The 24,333-nt window shown below is 40.1% G+C and overlaps 1 protein-coding gene across 2 annotated transcripts in view; it reads right to left on the reverse strand.

The window, feature by feature from the left end:
• Positions 1-5,346: 5,346 nt before the first annotated feature.
• gopc (golgi-associated PDZ and coiled-coil motif containing) overlaps positions 5,347-24,333 on the reverse strand; it is a 29,519-nt gene continuing 10,532 nt past the window's right edge. Inside the window, exons 2-9 of one of the 2 annotated variants that reach the window (XM_010756080.3) lie at positions 23,758-23,922; positions 22,919-22,942; positions 20,691-20,866; positions 20,009-20,174; positions 19,830-19,925; positions 8,373-8,537; positions 8,129-8,294; positions 5,347-7,217 (exon numbers count right to left, since the gene is read on the reverse strand). In XM_010756080.3, coding sequence (XP_010754382.1) covers positions 7,099-7,217; positions 8,129-8,294; positions 8,373-8,537; positions 19,830-19,925; positions 20,009-20,174; positions 20,691-20,866; positions 22,919-22,942; positions 23,758-23,922 — 1,077 coding nt within the window. In that variant the 3' untranslated portion in view covers positions 5,347-7,098. The remainder of the gene's footprint in view (positions 7,218-8,128; positions 8,295-8,372; positions 8,538-19,829; positions 19,926-20,008; positions 20,175-20,690; positions 20,867-22,918; positions 22,943-23,757; positions 23,923-24,333) is intronic. The other variant, XM_010756081.3, reaches the window with a different exon arrangement.

Raw genomic sequence — 24,333 nt, forward strand, 5'->3', positions numbered from 1 at the left:
CATCAGCGCTAACATGCTAATGTTAACATGCTTAATGTTAAACTGTTAGCGCACAGCACTAACATGCGAGATGTTAACATGCTAATGTAACATGCAAAATGCGTAACATGCTAATGTTAACTGCTAGCCCACAGCGTTAACTGCTAATGCTAACATGTTAATGCTAAAAGCTAATTTTAAATGTTACAATACGTTATTATTTTTCACTGATCGTTCTCTCCCCTCTCCACTCTAGCGATGACATCACTCACTCTAGCTCTGGAAAGTTCTCGCAATACACACCCATTCATTTTTTGGCTTCGTTTTTCTTGATTTTTGGCAAAACCGTTTGCCGAAACTCTTAGAAAAGTCATAGCAATCGATTCCCGGCCGGTCGTTTCGATACCCGTTTTGTGTATGTGCAACAAAAACTCTGGGAGGAGATGCGAGACAAAAAAAGGGCGGAAGAATAAGTGTTTAATAAGCGCGGTGGATAAATATAGTGCGCCTGCACGCACACTCAATAATAATAATAAGCGCGGTGGATAACATATAGTGTGCGCCTTGCACGCACACTCAATAATAAGAATAAGCCCGAGAGGTTTTAAAGAGTGTGCTCTTTCAGGCACACTCAATAATAATAATAATAATAAGCGCGGTGGATAACATATAGTGTGCGCTTTCAGGCACACTCAATAAGCAAAATAAGCGCGGTGGATAACATATAGTGTGCGCTTTCAGGCACACTCAATAATAATAAGCGCGGTGGATAACATATAGTGTGCGCCTTGCACGCACACTCAATAAGCGCGTGGATACATATAGTGTGCGCCTTGCACGCACACTCAATGAATTGAAGTCTATGGGGCAATGCAGAAAATCGCAATGTGGGCACATGACATAGACTAAGCGCACACGCACACAAACACACGAGGTGTGGACATGATGTGTCACTGGATAAAACAGATGGTAAAAAGCTAAATCTGGATTCTGTATCCATTTATTGATTTCTATCTAGGACGTTCATGAACACGACTTCTGATTTGATAGTTAAATATTGTTCCTATTTTTCACATTAGTAGTAATCTTTTTTTTTTTCTTCCTTCCTTCTAATGTATTTAATTTTGTTTTGATGTTGTGCAGAACTTTGGGCAATGTCTTGTTGTATTTAAAGTGCTATATAAATAAATTGATTAAGACTTACTGTTTGTTAAGCTGCCTGTAAAGCCCTTTTCAGTGATGCTGGGAGTTTTAAGATCACCTCGGTCAGTAGTCTCCAAACCAAATTGCACAGGGTGCTTGGAGCGTCTATACTTCTTTGCAAATCGAGAGGTAAGTTTTAAGGCACTCAAGACCTTTATCAAAAAAAATAATGAAATACACAAATCATTTCACATTTATTTAAGGTTGAATGAATTACTTAACTTGATTACATTACTAAAAAAATGCTCACCTACTGTGTGACAAGGAAACAAAATAACGTAAAAAAGTAAGAAAAAGTAAAGAAACTGACAGGTGAATGCTGCAAGGTCATGGAGTCATGCACCTTTTTCTCATGTTCCTTTGGGCCAGAACACAAACACAAGAGCTGGGCACAAAAATGTATTTAAACTAAATATCTATGCACCCAACACACACACATGATGAGGCCTGTGTCAAAGAGAAGCTGATTCAACTCTCTACCCAGTTTAAAGAAGTTTGTAGTATTTTACTGCATTACACTGACGTGTTCCTGACAAAATATGTGATACAATACAATGTAATGTGAACACAAAAAAAATTAAATACCGTAAACCTATTATTGATGATTGTATTCCATTCATTATATCGTACAAACGTTATTGAACCCTCGCTGTATATTCAACATACAGTGACATGCCATAATACATTAGTGATGGAGGGTTAGAAACTATGGCAGGACAATGGAAACATCTTCTTTACACAATCTTATGAACAGAATATGATACCAGGACAGGGTTTAGGATCATACACTAGTATGAGAGGTACAGTCACTGAAAACCTTGGAGTAGGATATAGGTACATTTATCTGTTTTACAGGAACTGTAAGCCAGAGCAGTTACCAGAGTGTAAATGACATCACCTGAAAGCAGAAGCAACGTTTCTCTCTCTTGCTCCTACGGGCACATTTCTTCATTTATCGACACAAAATGAATATGTAAAACGATCAGGAAGGTCTCATCGTGCCTCAGGTTAAGCCGGTTCCAATGATTGGAATTACGGTTTTGGTCAGAAATCCTTCCTGTTCGAGAGGAGTTCTCAGCATTTTCTCTCAGTCTCTAAGTGACATTCTAACAGGTGCAGTAACTCCTCCACTGATTACAGTTGGTCCTGGTTGCTTAGCAACCTCAGCCTGCGAAGGAGGAGAGGGGGGAGGGGCCAGCAGAACCTGAGCGGCGGCCATTTTAGTAGTTCTTGGCACTTATTTGAACTGTCTGTGTAAAATGGCAGACAGAGCAGCAGAGCGTTAGCGCAAGCTGTAAAGACATGCTATTTGCAAACATTAGCGACCAATGCTAAAATTTGTGCTAATTAACATAGCCACTAGGAATTAAAATACTGTTGATTACTAACAAGATAATGCTAACATGCTAATGCTAACTCTAGCGCATCAGTGTTAACATGCTAATGCTACAGTTATGTTAACATGCTAATGCTAACTGCTACGGCATCAGTGTTAACATGCTAATGTTAACATGCTAATGCTAACATGCTAATGTCAACTGCTAGCGCATCAGTGTTAACATGCTAATGCTAACATGCTAATGCTAACATACTAATGCTAACATGCTAATGCTAACATGCTAATGTTAACATGCTAATGTTAACATGCTAATGCTAACATGCTAATGTTCACTGCTAGCGCATCAGTGTTAACATGCTAACATACTAATGCTAACATGTTAATGCTAACATGCTAATGTTAACATGCTAATGTTCACTGCTAGCACATCAATGTTAACATGCTAATGTTAACATGCAAATGTTAACATGCTAATGCTAACTGCTAGCGCATCAGTGTTGCCCCCAGTTATGTCGGTTCAATGATTGGAAATACGGCTTTGGTCAGAAATTCTTCCTGTTCGAGAGGAGTTCTCAGCATTTTCTCTCAGTCTCTAAGTGACATTCTAACAGGTGCAGTAACTCCTCCACTGATTACAGTTGGTCCTGGTGCTTGGCAACCTCACCTGTGTGAAGGAGGAGAGGGGGGAGGGGCCAGCAGAACCTGAGCGGCGGCCATTTTAGTAGTTCTTGGCACTTAATTTGAACCTGTCTGTGTGAAATGGCAGACAGAGACAGCAGAGCGTTAGCGCAAGCTGTAAAGACATGCTATTTGCAAACATTAGCTACCAATGCTAAAATTTGTGCTAATTAACATTAGCCACTAGGAATTAAATACATGTTGATTACTAACATGCTAATGCTAACATGCTAATGTTAACTGCTAGCGCATCAGCGTTATCATGCTAATGTTAACATGCTAATGTTAACATGCTAATGTTAACAAGCTAATGTTAACAAATGCTAATGCTAACATGCTAATGCCAACATGCTAATGTTAACAGCCATGCTACAGCAATGTTAACTGTTAGCCCATCAGGGCTACATGGTAATGGTAACATGCCAATATTAACTGTTAGCACCTCAACACTAACATGCTAATGCTAACAGCTAATTTAACTGTTAGCCCATCAGCTCTTAACATGCTAATGTAACATGTGAATGCTAACATGCTAATGTTAACATGCTAATGCTAACATGCTAATGTTAACTGCCTAGCCCATCAGCGTTAATATGCTATGCAACATGCTAATGCTAAAAGCTGAGTGTTAACATGTTAATGCAACATGCTAATGTTAACTGCTGATGCATCAGCGCTAACATCTAATGCTACATGCCAATGCTAACTGCTAGCCCATCAACGTTAACATGGTAATGCTAACATGCTAATGTTAACATGCTAATGTTAACTGTTAGCTTATAAGCTCACATCGCTTAACATGCTAATGTTAACATGCTAATGTAACTGTTAGCCCACAGCACTAACATGCGAATGTTAACATGCTAATATTAACATGCTAATGTGCTAACATGCTATGTTAACGCTAGCCATCAGCGTTAACATGCTAATGCAACATGTTAAGGCTAAAGCTAATGTAACAAGTTACAATACGTTTGTATTTTTTCATCTGATCGTTCTCTCCCCTCTCCACTCTAGCGATGACATCACTCACTCTAGCTCTGGAAAGTTCTCGCAATACACACCCATTCATTTTTTGGCTTCGTTTTTCTTGATTTTTGGCAAAACCGTTTGCCGAAACTCTTAGAAAAGTCATAGCAATCGATTCCCGGCCGGTCGTTTCGATACCCGTTTTGTGTATGTGCAACAAAAACTCTGGGAGGAGATGCGAGACAAAAAAAGGGCGGAAGAATAAGTTTATATAAGCGCGGTGGATAACATATGTGTGCGCTTGCACGCACACTCAATAATATAATAAGCCGCGGTGGATACATAGTGTTGCGCCTTGCACGCACACTCAATAATAAGAATAAGCCCGAGAGGTTTTAAAGAGTGTGCTCTTTCAGGCACACTCAATAATAATAATAAATAAGCGCGGTGGATAACTATAGTGTGCGCTTTCAGGCCACACTCAATAAGCAAAATAAGCGCGGTGGATAACATATAGTGTGCGCTTTCAGGCACACTCAATAATAATAAGCGCGGTGGATAACATATAGTGTGCGCCTTGCACGCACACTCAATAAGCGCGGTGGATAACATATAGTGTGCGCCTTGCACGCACACTCAATGAATTGAAGTCTATGGGGCAATGGCAGAAAATCGCAATGTGGGCACATGACATAGACTAAGCGCACACGCACACAAACACACGAGGTGTGACATGATGTGTCACTGGATAAAACAGATGGTAAAAAGCTAAATCTGGATTCTGTATCCATTTATTGATTTCTATCTAGGACGTTCATGAACACGACTTCTGATTTGATAGTTAAATATTGTTCCTATTTTTCACATTAGTAGTAATCTTTTTTTTTTTCTTCCTTCCTTCTAATGTATTTAATTTTGTTTTGATGTTGTGCAGAACTTTGGGCAATGTCTTGTTGTATTTAAATGTGCTATATAAATAAATTGAATTAAGACTTACTGTTTGTTAAGCTGCCTGTTAAAGCCCTTTTCAGTGACGCTGGGAGTTTTAAGATCACCTCTGGTCAGTTAGTCTCCAAATCCAAATTGCACAGGGGTGCTTGGAGCGTTCTATACTTCTTTGCAAATCTAGAGGTAAGTTTTAAGGCACTCAAGACCTTTATCAAAAAAAAATAATGAAATACACAAAATCATTTCAACTTTATTTAAGGTCTGAATGAATTACTTAACTTGATTACATTACTAATAAAAATGCTCATCCTACTTTGTGACAAGGAAACAAAATAACGTAAAAAAGTAAAGAAAAGTAAAGAAACTGACAGGTGAATGCTGCAAGGTCATGGAGTCATGGCACCTTTTCTCCTTTGGGCCAGAACACAAACACAAGAGCTGGGCACAAAAATGTATTTAACTAAATATCTATGCACCCAACAGCACACTGATGAGGCCTGTGTCAAAGAGAAGCTGATTCAACTCTCTACCCAGTTTAAAGAAGTTTGTAGTATTTTACTGCATTACACTGACGTGTTCCTGACAATATGTGATACAATACAATGTAATGTGACACAAAAAAAATTAAATACCGTAAACCTATTATTATGAATGATTGTATTCCATTACATTATATCGTACAAACGTTATTGAACCCTCGCCTGTATATTCAACATACAGTGACATGCCATAATACATTAGTGATGGAGGGTTAGAAATCTATGGCAGGACAATGGAACATCTTCTTTACAGCAATCTTATGAACAGAATATGATACCAGGACAGGGTTTAGGATCATACACTAGTATGAGAGGTACAGTCACTGAAAACCTTGGAGTAGGATATAGGTACATTTATCTGTTTTACAGGAACTGTAAGCCAGAGCAGTTACCAGAGTGTAAATGACATCACCTGAAAGACCTCTATTACAAATTTCTATGTCGGATTAAAGAATAAAATGAATAGTAGTAAGATTGTGTCAAAGTGTCAAAATGTACTACAGAGAAAGATTCAGCATTTAAAACTTTAGAGCCAGAAGTAGCTATACTTGTTCAGCATGGACTTCTAAAGAAATGTTGCGCTTTTAAGATGTCCTTTCATATCATTGTTACAATATTTAGACCCTGCATACATCATTTCACCAACTATATAACTATCTGCACTGCTTAGGTTTTAAATGTGTCATAAAAGTTTTAAAGTGTACTGGCAACAACTAGCAAGATTTTACAGCATTTTTCAATTTGATACTATTATTGAACATTTCAAGTGAAAGAGTATAAATGACCTAGCTCTTGCTCGCTCACCATTTACATCTGAAAAGGTTTATATCCAATTTATCCTCATTTAATGAATCAATCATCAAAATATCTTTTTTCATTCATTTCCTTTTTGACAATTTTTCCTAGCCTCTAAATGGGGTTTCTAAAAGGACAATATAGTCTTGTCACAGTGCTATCAAGACCAGACAAGTATAACTCTACAGTAGCAACACACTCTTTCTACAAGCCTGAAAGATCTTTTACACCAATGAGTCACCTCTTCTTCCCTGACGTCACTGTGCCTCCATGACAGCTTAGAGACATCCATTTCCTTTTGCTGGTCACATACAGCTGTCTAGTCATTAGTATCTTTATAAGAAAAAAAAAAAAAAAGTAATACATTTTTTAAAGTAGGACATTGTTTAGTATCATTCAGTCACATATTGTATGCCTCTGGCTCCTTTAAACATGTACTTTTGTCCCAAATCATTGCCACATGCCCAAGCTAAACCCCCGAATCCCACCACCCCAGAACACCAAAAGGAGTAAGGGAAAACAGACTGTGTTCATTTTCCCTTGTCCCCAGGCTTGTCATAGCTTTCTTTGATTCGGTTCTTTAAGAGGGACTTTCCACCAATCCTCTTATATCTTTGTTATGTCTACAAATACCAATGGTATGAGCCTCTAGGAGGAGCAGCCACTATCAGGAGGCTTTGAAAGGGTTTCTTTTGAAGGTGTCTCATTGGAGATCCCAGTATCTCCTCCATTCTCTGGTCCATTGCTCAATGACATCTTCTCCAGAGCTGCAGGGAAGACACAGATTCAGATTTACAAGAAGTAATATTCTGTTCTGCATCAGCCAGAAAACAACCCTCATAACAGCAGAGTTATGGTAAATGGACTGTACTTACATATGGACTTTCTAGTCTTCCGACCACTCAAAGCACTTTTACACTACACATTCATACAATAATGGCGCAGCCTTCAGGAGCCATTTTTTTAAAAAGATTTCTTTTTGGCCTTTGCAAGCTTTATTGGATAGAGACAGTTGAAGAGTGACAGGAATTCGGGGAGAGAGAGATGACATGCAGCAAAGTTCCACAGGTCGGATTCGAACCCTTGCCCAAGGACACTTTGACATGCAGACTGGACGACCCACTCTACCTCCTGAGCCACGTGATTGTTTTAATCAGAGTGGAATGGTTTCCTCGTACTGTATAAATAAATGATGGTACCTAACCATTGCTAAATGTCGCTTAATGGCAGATCTGGTTACAACAATCATTCTAATTCTGCATCTTGCTTGCTGGAGGAGAGGCGACGCTAAATGAATCCAACCTGATTGTGCAGCACATGCACAAGCTGTAACGGGTGTAAATCTCTAATGCGCATCTATGTTCTTACCATATGAAACTTGTATACAAGTCAAGGGAAATGAGAACAACAAGACAATCTTGAATTAGAGGAAGTGTCCATTTGTGTCTTAATGGAAAATCAATTTGGGTTTTCTTCTCATACAGTATTGGACCATTCTCATAGTGTACATATCACCTCTGGTGTAAGAATTTGGCAAACACAAACTAATGAACTAAAAATTACAATATTGGAACTCACACAAGCGCTCTTCAGATTTCCAAGCTTACGAAAATGTCTATTTCGTACATTTCAGCATTCTGAAAGATTTTTTATGGATTAAAAAAGTGGTCAAACATACCCTGCAGTGACGCTGAGCTGTTGTTGGGTGGTGCTGTGCTGCTGTCATCCAGTTCATCTAGGTAAAGTCGGTAGTGATGGCCACTGTCATCTTCATACTCCACATTCTCATCATCACTGTCCACCTCTGGAGCCACATACACCACCTCAAACTCTATCTGTCCTCTCTGACACAGACAGGACTTTTAGATACATGGACAGAAAGTGTAGTGAAATGTCCTTGTGTGTATGCAAGCCTGCGTTACCTGCTGAGACAAAATGGTGACAGCCTCCTTGTGTTTGGCATCTCGCAAATTGATACTGTTGACGGCAAGTATGGCGTCTCCGACATGCAGACCTCCACATCTGTCTGCAGGCTGACTTGGATGGATCTCTGAAATCAGAATGGGAACACCGTGCTCCTTCCCTCCCTGATGAGAAGAGATATACACATTAGAGTTCACTAAACTAATATGGCCATGTACTCTTCTTGTTTAGGTAATTTAATAGTGAGGGTCAGGAAAGTTTAAATTTGAGTACTGAGCATCATGTCACTGAAGTGACTTGATATGACTTTCAACATAATTTTTGCAACTCCCCCTCAGTCAGAACCAGTTATTCATCAAGACCAGAGAATCAAACTTTGAAGCTTATGTTTCTCCAGGATCATCCCTCTATATTAATGTGTCCACTGCTGGTGAAGAGGTGTGTAATTCAGAGGCCTCTGATACCTTTAAAATTACTCAATAGGCATAAAAGATGATCGATAGAAGAATATGAAGATAAATGGGCAGCTGTGGTTCAGAAGATAGAGCAGGTCAATGGCATGGTAGCTAGTCAATGGCATGGTAGCTAATGCCATTATTGTATGAATGAATGACATATGTAGTGTAAAAAACGCTTTGAGTCGTCTAAAGACTAGACTAGTGTTATATACTATTTAGTATTTGAGTGTGCGTGCAAGGCGCACACTATATGTTATCCACCGCGCTTATTATTGAGTGTGCGTGCAAAGCGCACACTATATGTTATCCACCGCGCTTATTCTTATTATTATTGAGTGTGCCTGAAGGAGCACACTCTTTATTATCTCTCGGGCTTATTATTATTATTGAGTGTGCCTGAAAGAGCACACTCTTTAAAACCTCTCGGGCTTATTCTTATTATTATTGAGTGTGCCTGAAAGAGCACACTCTTTATTATCTCTCGGGCTTATTCTTATTCGTCTTCCGTTTCTTCCGTGTTTTTTTCGGTTCGCTTCTCCTCCCAGAGTTTTTGTCGCACATACACAAAACGGGTATCAAAACGACCGGCTCGGCCGGGAATCGATGGCTATGTCTTTTCTAAGAGTTTCGGCAAACGGTTTTGCCAAAAATCCAGAAAAACGAAGCCAAAAAATGAATGGGTGTGTATTGCGAGAACTTTCCAGAGCTACAGTGAGTGATGTCATCGCTAGAGTGGAGAGGGGAGAGAACAATCAGTGAAAAAATAAAACGGATTTCACTACCGTGGCCTCAAATGCCCCACTACAGACACGATTAGCGATCATACTTGAAACGTAGCAAAATTTGTTGTATCACTCACATTCGCCTGCCAAAGCTGTCAGACATATAGTTTTGGCTCCTGATGGGCTAATTGATCGACTACTCCCGCCAACAGCCTCATAGACTCCAATGTTAAAAAAGGAGCGAAATTTTCTGGAGAAAGGCAGAAGTAACGTTTCTCTCTCTTGCTCCTGAGGGCACATTTCTTCATTTATCGACACAAAACGAATATGTAAACGATCAGGAAGGTCCATCGTGCCTCAGGTTAAGCCTTTTCAGTGATTGGAATTACGGTTTGGCCAAAAGTCCTTCCTTTTCGAGAGGAGTTCTCAGCATTTTCTCTCAGTCTCTAACTGACTTCTAACAGGTGGCAGATCAGCTGCTGCTGATTAGGTCCTGGTTGCTTGGCAACCTCAGCCTGCGTGAAGGAGAAGAGGGGGGAGGGGCCACCAGAAGCCGAGCGGCAGCCATTTTAGTAGTTCTTGGCACTTAATTTGAACTTGTCGTCTAAAATGGCAGACAGAGCAGCAGAGCAGCTAGCTCGTTAACAGCTATATAATTACCATTAGCCACTAGTAATTAAATACATGCTAATATTAACATGGTAATGCCAACATGGTAATGTGTAATTGCTAGTGCGCACGTTACCTAGTGCTAATGCTAACATGTCAGATGCGTAACATTGCTAATGCTAACTGTTGTAATGTTAACTGTGTTGCCGCATCAATGCGTTAACATGCTAATGCTAACATTTGTTACATGCAAAACATTAATGTTACTGTTAGCCCCATCAGCGCTACAGGCTAAAACAGATGCTAACGTTTAACTGTGGGGGGGGACAAATGCTGAATGTTAGTTAACTCAATGCTAATCTAATACTGCTAGCCCATCAGCGTTAACAGCTAAATGTTAACATGTTAATGTTATCATGCTAATGTTAATTGTGTAGCGCAATCGCAATCACCGTCAAAATGCTAATTTTTAACATGCTAAGGGTAACAGCTAAGGCTACATAGTAATGCATAACATGGTAATAGCCAACATGGTTAATGTTAACATGCTAAAGCTAACATGCCAATGCTAACATGCTAATGTTAACTGTTAGCCCATCACAGCGCGCTAACATGCTATGGTAACATCATGTTTAACTTGTTAGCAACTCAGCGCGACATCAATGCGAAATGCTTAATGCTAACATGAATGTTAACTGCTAGTTGCATCAGCAACATGCTAATGGTAAATGCCAATGGTAACTGCTAGCCCATCAAGTGGTTAACATGCTAATGTTACATGCCTAATGCCTAATCTATGTTAACATGTGAGTTCAGACATCGACGAATGAACAGCTGAATGTGTACTTAGCATAGCGTTAAATGTTGTTAACTCGTTAGTCCTCATTTAACAGCTTGCTAACATGCTAATGCTAGTAAAATCGAATTACTAACAATGGCCTAATATTAAACATGCTATGTTTAACATTCATAATGTTAACTGCTAGCCCATCGCGTTAACATGTTAAGTTTAACATCTAAGTGTAACATGTAATCTAAACATGTTAATGCTAAATGGCTAATGGTTAACATGGTTAATGCTAACAGTGCTAATGTTAACTTGCTAGCCCATCAGTTTACATGCTCATACTAACAGTGCTAAGCTACAAGATGCTAATTCTAACTTGCTAGTTCAATCATTGTTAACATGCGAATTGCTAAAATGCTAAGCGAATTGCTAGCAACGGAAGCGCTTAGCTTCTCCTGTGTCTAAAGAAAACATGTTAAAAATGACGTGTTGAGGTGTGCTGTTTGAATACAGACCCCGCAACAGCCCACTCGTCCACTCTCAAATTGTTCTTCCCCCCCCGCTTTTCTAGACTAAATTTGCTGAGCAGTGTCGACGGGGCCAGAGTCAGGCACACTCAACAATTTCTTTAGAAATTTTTCTAGTGTTTCTCTCTCTTGCTCCGGAGGCACATTCTTCATTTATCAACACAAACGAATATTAAAACGATCAGGAAAGCGACGCGATGCCCCCAGTTATGTCGGTTCAATGATTGGAAATACGGTTTTGGTCAGAATCCTTCCTGTTTGAGAGGAGTTTCTCAGCATTTACTCTCAGTCTCTAAGTGGACATTCTAACAGGTGCAGTAACTCCTCCACTGATTACAGTGGGTCCTGGTTGCATTGGCAACCTCAGCCTGCGTGAAGGAGGAGAGGGGGGGGGGCCAGCAGAACCTGAGCGGGCGGGGGCCATTTAGTTGTGGTTCTTGGCACTTAATTTGTGAACCTGTCTGTGTAAAATGGGCAGACAGAGACAGCAGGACCGTTGGCGCAAGCTGGTAGAAGGACATGCTAGTTGGTGCAATGAGGCATTGATGGTGACATGCCTAAAATTGTGCTAAAACAAGCCACTAGGAATTAAATACATGTTGATTATTAACATCTAATGGCTAACACGCTAATGTTAACATGCTAATGCTAACAGTTAATGTAACTGCTAGCGCATCAACGTAACATGCTACTATGTGTAACATGCTAATGCTAAATAGCTAATGTTAATTGCTAGCATGTAGACGCTACGTGCCCTGTGTCTAAATAAACATGTTTAAAAATGAACTGTTTGAGGTGTGCTGTTTGAATACAGACCCCCAGCAACAGCCCCACTCGTCACTCTCAAAATTTCTTTTCAGTACTGATTTGCTGAGCAGTGTCAGTATAGGCATGGGGACGACGGGGCCAGAGTCACGCACACTCAAAATTTCTTTAGAAATTTTTCTAGTTATTATTATTATCTACGACGCCCTTTTTTTCGGTTCGCTACTCTCCCAAGTTTTTGTCGCACATACACAAAACGGGTATCAAAACGTGCGGCTCGGCCGGGACTATTGTGCTATGTCTTTTCTAAGGGTTCGGCAAACGGTTTTGCAAAATCGACAAAAACGAAGCCAAAAAATGATGGGTGTGTATTGAGAGAACTTCCAGAGCTAGATGAGTGATGTCATCGCTAGAGTGGAGGGGGGAAGAAAAAGTGTCGAAAATAAAATTATGTAAACTGCGACGTGTGCCGCAAATGCACAGCTACAGACATGATTATCCCCTCAAAAGTAGGAAAATTCGAGGCGGTTCGCAGTGATAAACTTTTTGAAGCCATGTCTGTTATAGTTTTGGCGTCCATACAGGCTACTGATCGACTACGCCCATCCTCAGCCTCATAGACTTCCATTTTAAAAAAGCAGGAATTTTCTAAGGAAAGCAGAAGCAAACGTTTCTCTCTCTTGCTCCTACGGGCAACCTTTCATTCTTATCGACACAACAAATGAATATGTAAAAACGATCAGGAAGGTCTCATCGTGCCGTCAGGTTAAGCCGGTTTCAATGATGGACATTAGGTTTTGTTGTCAGAAATCCTTCCTTTCGAGAGGAGTTCTCAGCATTTCTCTCTCTCTAAGTGACATTCTAACAGGTGCAGTAACTCCTCCACTGATTACAGTTGGTCCTGGTTGCTTAGCAACCTCAGCCTGCGAAGGAGGAGAGGGGGGAGGGGCCAGCAAACCTGAGGGCGGCCATTTGTAGTTTTTCTTGGCACTTAATTTGAACCTGTCTGTGTAAAATGGCAGACAGAGACAGCAGAGCGTTAGCGCAAGCTGTAAAGACATCTAGTTGCAACATTAGCGACCAATGCTAAAATTTGTGCTAATTAACATTAGCCACTAGAAGATAAATACATGTTGATTACTAACAGTAGCTAACATGCTAATGTTACTGCTAGCGCATCATGTAAACATGCTAATGTAACATGCATCTAACTGCTAAGGTCAACTGCTAGGCATCAGTGTTAACATGCATGCTAATGCTATGCTAACATGTCTAATGCTAACATCTAAGTGCTAAAATCTAATGTTACATGCTAATCTAACATGCTAAGGTTACATGCCAATGTACATGACTAATAGTTTAACATGCTAATGCTAACATGTAATGTCATCACATTGTAAGCATATGTACATGCCTACTATGCTAAATGCTATGTAACTGCTAATGTTAACATGCTAATGTTAACATGCTAGCACATCAATGTTAACATGCTAATGCTAACATGCTAATGTGTAACATGCTAATGTAACTGCTAGCGCATCAGTGTTAACATGCTAATGCAACATGCTAATCTCATCTCTAATGCTAACATACTAAGTTAACATGCTAATGCTAACATGCTAAGTTAACTGCTATGTTAACATGCCAATTGCTAACATGCTATGTTACATGCTAATGCTAACATGTTAATGTTCACTGCTAGCGCATCAGTTTAACATGCACCATACTAATGCTAACATGCTAATTTTAACATGCTAATGTTAACATGCCTAATTCACTGCTGCAGCACAATCAAGTTAAACATGCTAATGCTAAAAATGCTAATGTTACATGCTAATGTGTAACTGCAGCGCATAGTGGTGCGCAGTGTTGCCCCATTATGTCGGTTTCAATGATATGGAAATACGGTTTGTGGTCAGAAATTCTTCCTGTTCGAGAGGAGTTCTCCTGCATTTCTCTCAGTCTCTAAGTGACATTCTAACAGGTGCAGTACTCCTCCACTGATACAGTTGGTCCTGGTTGCTTGGCACCTCAGCCTGTGTGTGAAGGAGGAGAGAAGGGGGAGGGGGCCAGCAGAACCGAGCGGCGGCCATTTAAGTGTTCTTGGCACTTAATTTGAACTGTCTGTGTGAAATGGCAGACAGAGACAGCAGAGTTAGCGCAAGCTGTAAAGACACTGCTATTGGCTAACATAGCGACCAATGCAAATTTGTGCTAATTAACATTAGCCACTAGGAATTAAATACATGCTGAATGTTAACTGCTAGCGCATCAGCGTTATCAATGCAATGTTAACATGCTAATGTTAACATGCTAATGTTAAATCAACTAACGTAGCCATAATAACATGCTAATGTACATGCCAAGGCTAACATGCTAATGTTACATGTCCAATGCTAACATGCTAATGTTAACTGTTAGCCCATCAGCGCTAACATGGATGGTAAAGCAATGTAACTGTTAGCACATCAACACTAACATGCTAATGCAACATGCTAAGTTAACTGTTAGCCCATCACGTTAACATGCTAATGTTAACATGTGAATGTGCTAACATGGCTAATGTTAACATGCTAATGTTAACATGCTGAGTTAACATGTTAATGCTAACATGCTAATGTTAACTGCTAGTGCATCAGCCTAACATGCTAATGTTAAAATGCCAATGCTAACGCACTACTCTACCCATCACGTTAACATGGTAATGCTAACATGCTAATGCTAAAATGCTAATGGTAACTGTTAGCCTATCAAGCTCACATCAGCGCTAACATGCAATGGTAACATGCTAATGTTAACTGTTAGCCCATCAGCACTAACATGCGAATGTTAACATGCTAATGTTAACATGCTAATGCTAACATGCTAATGTTAACCGCTAGCCCATCAGCATTAACATGTTAATGCTAACATGTTAATGCTAAAATGCTAATGTTAACATGTTAATGCTACGTGCTAATGTTAACTGCTAGCCCATCAGTTTAACATGTAATATTAACATGCTAATGCTAACATGCTAATGCTAACTGCTAGTCCATCATCGTTAACACGTTAATGTTAAAATGCTAATGTTAATTGCTAGCACGAGCGCTAGCTGCTCCTGTGCTAAATAAACATTTTAAAAATGACTGAGGTGTGCTTTTGAATACAGACCCCCAGCAACAGCCCACTCTGTCCTCTCAAAATTTCTTTTCTGTACTAAATTTGCTGAGCAGTGTCAGTAATAATGCATGGGGAGACGGGGGCCAAGTCCGCACACTCAAAATTTCTTTAGAAATTTTTCTAGTTATACTAAATTTGGCTGAGCAGTTCGACGGGGCCAGAAGTCAGGCACACTCAACATTTCTTTAGAAATTTTTCTAGTGTTTCTCTCTCTTGCTCCGCGAGGCACATTTCTTCATTTATCAACACAACGAAGTAAAAACGATCAGGAAAGGCACGCGATGCCCCCAGTTATGTCGGTTCAATGATTGGAAATACTGTTTTGGTCAGAAATCCTTCCTGTTTGGAGGAGTTCTCCTCACATTTTTCTCTCATTCTAAGTGGACATTCAACATGCAGTAACTCCTCCACTGATTACAGTTTTTGGGCCTGGTTGTTGGCAACCTCAGCCTGCGTGAAGGAGGAGAGGGGGGGAGGGGCCAGCAGAACCTGACGGGGGGCGGCCATTTGTTAGTAGTTCTTGGCACTAATTTTGAACCTGTCTGTGTAAAATGGGCAGACAGAGACACCAGAGACCGTTGGCGCAAGCTGGTAATGAAGGCTAGTTTTTGTGCAAAATGAGCGACCAATGCCTAAAATTGTGCTAATAACATTAGCCACTAGGAATTAAATACATGTGATTAGTTAACATGCTAAGTGCTAAACGCTAATGTAACATGCTAATGCTAACAGGTTAATGTTAACTGCTAGCGCATCAACGTTAACATGCTAATGTGAACTGCTAATGAAACAGGCTAATGTTAATTGCTAGCATGTAGACGCTAGCTGCTCCTGTGTCTAAATAAACATGAAAAATGACTGTTTGAGGTGTGCTTTTTGAATACAGACCCCCAGCAACAGCCCATCGCACTCTCAAATTTTTCTTTTCTAGTACTGATTTGCTGAGCAGTGTCAGTAAATGCATGGGGACGACGGGGCCAGAGTCACGCACACTCAAAATTTCTTTAGAAATTTTTCTAGTTATTATTATTATTCTTACGCGCCCTTTTTTTTTCGGTTCGCTACTCCTCCCAGGTTTTGTCGCACATAACAAAACGGGTATCAAAACGTGCGGCTCGGCCGGGACAATCTGTGCTATGTCTTTTCTAAGGGTTTCGCAAACGGTTTTTGCAAAAATCGACAAAAACGAAGCCAAAAAATGACTGGGTGTGTATTGAGAACTTTCCAGAGCTAGATGAGTGAGCACGCTAGAAGTGGAGGGGGGAGAGAAAAAGTGTCGAAAAAATAAATTGTAAACTGCGACTGTGGCCGCAAATGCACAGCTACAGACATGATTATCCCCTCAACGTAGGAAAATTCGAGGCGGTTCGCAGTGATAAACTTGAAGCCTGTCCGTTATAGTTTTGGCTCCATACAGGCTAACTGATCGACACGCCCATCCTCAGCCTCAAGACTCCATTTTAAAAAAGCAGGAAATTTTTGGAAGGAAAGCAGAAGCAACGTTCTCTCTCTTTGCTCCTAGGGCACATTTTTCATTTATCGACACACAAATGAATATGTAAAACGATCAGGAAGGTCTCATCGTGCCTCAGGTTAAGCCGGTTTCAATGATTGGAATACGGTTTTGGTCAGAAATCCTTCCTGTTCGAGAGGAGTTCTCAGCATTTTCTCTCAGTCTCTAAGTGACATTCTAACAGGTGCAGTAACTCCTCCACTGATTACAGTTGGTCCTGGTTGCTTAGCAACCTCAGCCTGCGAAGGAGGAGAGGGGGGAGGGGCCAGCAGAACTGAGCGGCGGCCATTTTTAGTTCTCTGGCACTTAATTTGAACCTGTCTGTGTAAAATGGCAGACAGAGACAGCAGAGCGTAGCGCAGCTGTAAAAGACATGCATTGCAAACATTAGCACCAATGCTAAAATTTGTGCTAATTAAACATTAGCCACTAGGAATAAATACATGTTGATTACAACAGATATGCTAACATGCTAATGTTACTGCTAGCGCATCAGTGTACATGCTAATGTTAACATGCTAATGCTAACATGCTAATGTCAACTGTTAGCGCATCAGTGTTAACATGCTAATGTTAACATGCTAATGCTAACATACTAATGCTAACATACTAATGTTAACATGCTAATGCAACCATGCTAATGTTAACATGCCAATTGCTAAAGCTAATGTTAACATGCTAAGGCTAACATGCTAAGTGTCACTGCTAACGCATCAGTGTTAACATGCTAACATACTATGCTAAGCTAATGTAACTGCTAATGTTAACATCTAATGTTAACATGTAGCACATCAATGTTAACATGCTAATGCTAACATGCTAAGGTTAACATGCTAATGTAACTGCAGCGCATCAGTGTTAACATGCTAATGCTAACATGCTAATGCTACATTACTAATGCTACATACTAATTTAAAATGCTAAGTGCAACATGCTAATGTTAACATGCTAATGTTAACATGCCAATTGCTAACATGCTAATGTTAACATGCTAATGCTAACATGTTAATGTTCACTGCTAGCGCATCAGTGTTAACATGCTAACATACTAATGCTAACATGCTAATGTTAACATGCTAATGTTAACATGCTAATGTTCACTGCTAGCACATCAATGTTAACATGCTAATGCTAACATGCTAATGTTAACATGCTAATGTAACTGCTAGCGCATCAGTGTTGCCCCAGTTATGTCGGTTTCAATGATTGGAAATACGGTTTTGGTCAGAATTCTTTCTGTTCGAGAGGAGTTCTCTGCAGTTTTCTCTCAGTCTCTAAGGTGACATCTAACAGGTGGCAGTAACTCCTCCACTGATTACATTGGTCCTGGTTGCGTTGGCAACCTCAGTCCTGTGTGAAGGAGGAGAGGGGGGAGGGGCCAGCAGAACCAGCGGCGGCCATTTTAAGTGTTCTTGGCACTTAATTGGAACCTGTCGGTGTGAATGGCAGACAGAGACAGCAGAGCGTGCGCAAGCTGTAAAGACATGCTAGTTGCTAACATTAGCGACCATGCTAAAATTTGTGCTAATTAACATTAGCCACAGGAAATAAAAATACACTGCATGTTAACTGCTAGCGCATCAGCGTTATCATGCTAATGTTAACATGCTAATGTTAACATTCTAATGTTAACAAATGCTAATGCTAACATGCTAATGCCAACATGCTAATGTTAACATGCTAATGTTAACATGCCAATGCTAACATGCTAATGTTAACATGCCAATGCTAACATGCTAATGTTAACTGTTAGCCCATCAGCGCTAACATGGTAATGGTAACATGCCAATGCTAACTGTTAGCACATCAACACTAACATGCTAATGCTAACATGCTAATGTTAACTGTTAGCCCATCAACGTTAACATGCTAATGTTAACATGTGAATGCTAACATGCTAATGTTAACATGCTAATGTTAACATGCTGATGTTAACATGTTAATGCTAACATGCTAATGTTAACTGCTAGTGCATCAGCGCTAACATGCTAATGTTAAAATGCCAATGCTAACTGCTAGCCCATCAACGTTAACATGGTAATGCTAACATGCTAATGCTAAAATGCTAATGTTAACTGTTAGCCTATCAGCTCACATCAGCGCTAACATGCTAATGGTAACATGCTAATGTTAACTGTTAGCCCATCAGCACTAAACATGCGAATGTTAACATGCTAATGTTAACATGCTAATGCTAACATGCTAATGTTAACTGCTAGCCCATCAGCATTAACATGTTAATGCTAACATGTTAATGCTAAAATGCTAATGTTAACATGTTAATGCTAACGTGCTAATGTTAACTGCTAGCCCATCAGTGTTAACATGCTAATATTAACATGCTAATGCTAACATGCTAATGCTAACTGCTAGTCCATCATCGTTAACACGTTAATGTTAAAATGCTAATGTTAATTGCTAGCACGTAAGCGCTAGCTGCTCCTGTGTCTAAATAAACATGTTAAAAATGACTGAGGTGTGCTTTTTGAATACAGACCCCCAGCAACAGCCCACTCGTCACTCTCAAAATTTCTTTTCTAGTACTAAATTTGCTGAGCAGTGTCAGTAATAATGCATGGGGACGACGGGGCCAGAGTCACGCACACTCAAAATTTCTTTAGAAATTTTTCTAGTTAGTATTACTGTATCAAACAGCAGCAGCAAATAGCAATGAGAGTTGTACAAGAGTGGCAGCAGCCCTTCCCCTCCATGCAGCTGCACAATGGAGGCAAACATTGCTGAGGCAACTACACATAGCCTCTCTTGTATTGTATGGGTTCTCTTAATTTTCAGATTTTTAAGCACATCTTCATGAGGTTTAGCTTTTACAGCCTGCACAGACGCAAATGTGAATAGTATGTCTTTCTGAAATAGGCTGTCACAGCGTCACAGAGAAAAAGAGACAATACTTACTGTAATAGAGATTCCTAGCCCCTCATGATCATCTTTGACTAGCACCACCTTTCTGATAGGGCCTACTCCCTGGGTTTTCTTCAACATGTCTGGGTCCTGTAATGACATTAACATCATTGACAATGGAAGCACAAAAAAACTTCATAAGAGTTTCAACTGCTTTGTAGTTTTACACTCACATGCCCCACAGGAGAAGGGAGAGGTTTCTTAGAATCATTCCGGCCTCTACATGCTCGAATGACAGTTTTATGGCGGTGAAGGTGAATCTCTGCCTCCAGTTGGTTCCACAGCTTGTCATGTGCAGGCCCTTTCATGTCACGGCCCAGTAACTGGATCTGCTGCACCCTGGAAGACAGAGAAGAATGCAAAAGATTCTGGTGTCATTTCAAATTTTCAGCAGACATCAAATTTCCAAATCATACATATGACTTTATATTCAAATATGTGAAAGGAAGATATATCAGCTTATTTAAGAAGGTGTTCATTTATGCTCTTTGACTGGGATAAGCCAGCTTGCCTGATATTACTGTAACATTTCTTGTATAAAAACTATGGCTTTGCCATGGGATTAAATGATCTTTTCCACAGTGAGGAATCTATTCTACTTTTAATAACCGGTAGATACTGGTGTTATGTATAGGCTTCTGATGAACACTGCTTATAAACAAGTGCTGATACATGCCTGCTAGAGGGACATTTATCAGATGCCGAGTGGCAGGTAAATTCAGATGAGCCTTTTGGCTTTCCATCGTAATTATAGTGAGCTTGAGTTGTTTTGATGCACTCATGTTTTTCTAATTATGTCTTCTTAGTAAACCCTTGACTTTAACCTAAAAGATGTTCTGAGCTTCATCTCCTTACCTGCCAGCCAGTTCCTTGTCCAAGTATTTGGCAGCCAGTCTGGCTCCATACACTTCCGCCTGCAGCACTGCCATGTGCCTACGAAGGGCCTCATTATCTTTTTTATATAGTCTCACTTCTGCCTCCAGCCTTGCCACTGCTAACTTCTCCTTCTTGCTGGCCTCAAGCTCCTGCTCCTAGAACAAGCACATCACATGTAAACGCCTCAGACAACAAAAAGCAAAGCCAAGTTATAGGACTGTGAAAACTGAAGATCATTATTCGGCTTTGAAAGTGTGGTGCATTAACGAGGCTTGCACAGTGTGTTTTCGTTTCATGCAATGCTTTTTAAACACATGAACACACTCGGTACACAGACAGACACATCTTAGGCCCCCAGATGTTTTTACTGAGAACAGGATCTTGATTCTGTGAGAATTCCCACTAAATACCAGGATCTCAAATCTTTAGTATTAAGTTCTGGTACAGACTTATAATTACAATTCAACCTAAAGCTGGAGTGCAAAACTTAATATCATCTGTTACATTCAGACGTTTCAAATCTGGTGTCTGTAGTGACATGCCTGTGCTAGTGCAGTGGTAGTGATGTGTTTTACATCAGCTAACAATGGCTAGTGTGCCTGAGCTGAAAGGGGGAGCAGATCATGTTTTGAAAATGTATAATCGAAACATCTTATATTATCAAAACATAAGCACATAATATCTGAACCACCACTACTGCATCTTAAAAATCTCACTTTTTAACCTAAAGGTGAGGAGAACAATTTATTAATTCTATACGACTTTGATGCAATATGATAAGGAGTCCACCACTGACAGGCTAGAGGCATGAAGAATGGATTTATTAATTAAGAGAATGAAGAATGATGGACACTTTCTCTTAGATAGAAGGAGAGAGAGCAAGCAAAAACCAAAAAGTAATTAAATAGTCAGATCAAAGAAATGTAAAACATTTCTTAGTATCATTACAAACCTTAAAGGTCCAGTGTGTAACTTTTAGGGTGATCTAATGGCAGAAATGTAATACAACATGCATTACTATGGTTTTAGTAATATATAATCTCTTTAAAATATGTAGTTTTTTATGATCTTATAATTAGCCCGTTGTATCTACATATGGAGAGGGTCCTCTTACAAGGAATTCAGCATCTTGTGCCATCATGTTATGTTTGTTAAGTGTGCAGAGAAGGCCATTTGGCCAAACAGAATACAGAAGATGAATTGTGATGAATGGAGTTCTTTTGAAGCTTTCTGTAGCTTTTGAAGTGTTGCTTTGCAAGACAGTCTATATCAGGGGTCGGCAATTAGCGGCCCGCGGGCCAGAACTGGCCCGCCATCAATTATATCTGGCCCGCTAGATGACGTTGATTTATTTTAATATATATATAAATATTATATATATAGATATATATATATTATATAGATATATATATATATATATATATATATGTGTGTGTGTCAAGGAAGATGTGGAGGCTTTGGACATAGCTGTTGTCCAGAACAGAACTTGTGCAGCATCATGGCAGGACTATCTCTGAAAGGTCATGCAGTTCGACGTCCTGCATAAGTCTCGGTACGTCTCAGTGTCTCTCTCTCTCCCTTTCTCTTGCTGCACAATGATTTTGGCACTCGGGGCGAAGGAAACAAGGCAGCCTAATGGATCGTAAAGCTTTACCAGTGTGCTTTAAATACTCCTTATAGTGTGTGGGCCGGCCAGTAAGGCAACACTTTTAGTCAGGGCTGTCCAAGGTACAAAGCCATCAGAGTCCAAGTGCAAGCTTGTGTGGAGCTTGTGTGGATCTTCCATCAACTTCATGAGCCATAACTCACTAATGACTTCTGGGATGTTGCTCGTCCACTATCACAGCTGAAACACACCTGTGGCTAACAGCTGTTTTTTTCGAATTTTGCTTCTATGAAAACATATATTACACACCATGAAGTCTAACAATCTTCTGTCCTATCTTTAATATCACTATCCAAATTATATCCATAACACTAACTACTCTGGGGCACAGAGCAAAGTTTTGCTGAGCAGGCATATGAAGAACAGAGATATCAGGTGTCAGAGCCATGAAAAAGAGATGAAAGAGAATCATAGTAAGTTTCTGGAAAACAAACAAACAGCACAAGCCTACGACTCAATCTATATTTAATCCAAACTTTTTTTTTTTTTTTTTTTTTTTTAAATCAGATGTTCTGCAAAAGACACCCTGAGATAAACTTACCATCTCTTCCAATGTTGGTGCAGGCTTTAGGGCAAAAGGTGCAGAGGAAGGACAAAGAATTCAATTAGAAAAATTCTGGTTTCAGGCAACAGAAATTATGAATAAGTTAACCAGGCAATACAAGTATTAGATATATTGGAAAGCAATATGCACAACAGTATTAAGGTAATTGCAAGCAGTGAAAACAACAGAAAATCAGATAAGGAGCAGCAAGGCAACAGTAGCATCCACTACCCCTGTAACCACTGCCACTGTTGATTTTAATGAGCAAAGATAAATGATTTAAAATATTTTCAATAATCTATTACTGACACCCTGCAATAACCCATGGACGAGTTGGACTGCAGAGTGAGGGAAAAGCAGCAACTTTTGTGTGCTCAGTATACTGTGTATGAGAAGAAAAACATTCCAGGTGATGACTTCATGAAGCTGACTGTAGAGAATGAAGATGTGCAGAGCAAAGATCAAAGCAGATCAAAGAAAAAGAATGGAAAATATAAAACAGACTTGACTTTGTTTATCACATAATTCCATGTGTGTTATTTCATAGTTTGGATCTTCAGTGTTCACTACTTCTGGACACCAGAAGATGAACAGAAGTGTGTTATTTCTTTTCTTTTATGTTAAACTTGTCCTTGGGTGTCTAGTAGCCGAGTGGCTGACAAATGCCATATAGCTGCAATGTCTCCAGTTTGTCCAGTGACCTTTCTATGTTATACCCCCCTTCTCTCCCCCTGTACTTTCTGTATTGTCTGTATCAAATAAAGGAAAACGTTATTGTCAACGTTTTCCTCATTTAGTCTGAAGGCTGTGGACAGCTTCTCTTCCCTTCTACCTACCAGTCTGTCTTTGATGGAGTCAGAGTCCTCAGCCTGGCCTTGCTTGGCATGAAGTTGCAGCTGAAGAGCATGAAGCTGCAGGAGCTGGTCATGGACCTCCCTTTCTACCACTGCCCGCTCAGCCTTCGCCTCAGTCACCTCAGAACGCAGATCAACCAGCTGAGCCTGGAGATAAAAGGTCAAAGGTCAAATTCAACCTTACCTGTGCCACAGACTCTATTTAACAAATGTGCCTCCATTACATAGTTTGTCTACTAAAGAGAAGTGACCCCTGCAGGTGCCACCAATGATCATGCTTAAAAGAGATAAAGAAGTGATTGTAGGTGAATTTAATATCATGCAGAGAGGAGTAATGAAAGCCTCAGTGCTTTACATTCAACTGGCTTCTGTCAGGGTGTAAATTAACCCACTCATTGTCTGCCAGCTGCCACACAGACAGCAGCACTGACCTTCCACTGTCTGTGCGTCAGCTGCCGGAAGAGCTGGTGTGACAATGTGGTGTGGCCACATATTGGCAGCAGCAGTGTGACATAGACGTATCTGATCCGGTGGGGTTCTGCCATTAGGTATCCCATT

This window comes from Larimichthys crocea, chromosome XI (assembly GCF_000972845.2).
Source record: "Larimichthys crocea isolate SSNF chromosome XI, L_crocea_2.0, whole genome shotgun sequence".
NCBI classification, from domain to species: Eukaryota; Metazoa; Chordata; class Actinopteri; family Sciaenidae; genus Larimichthys; species Larimichthys crocea.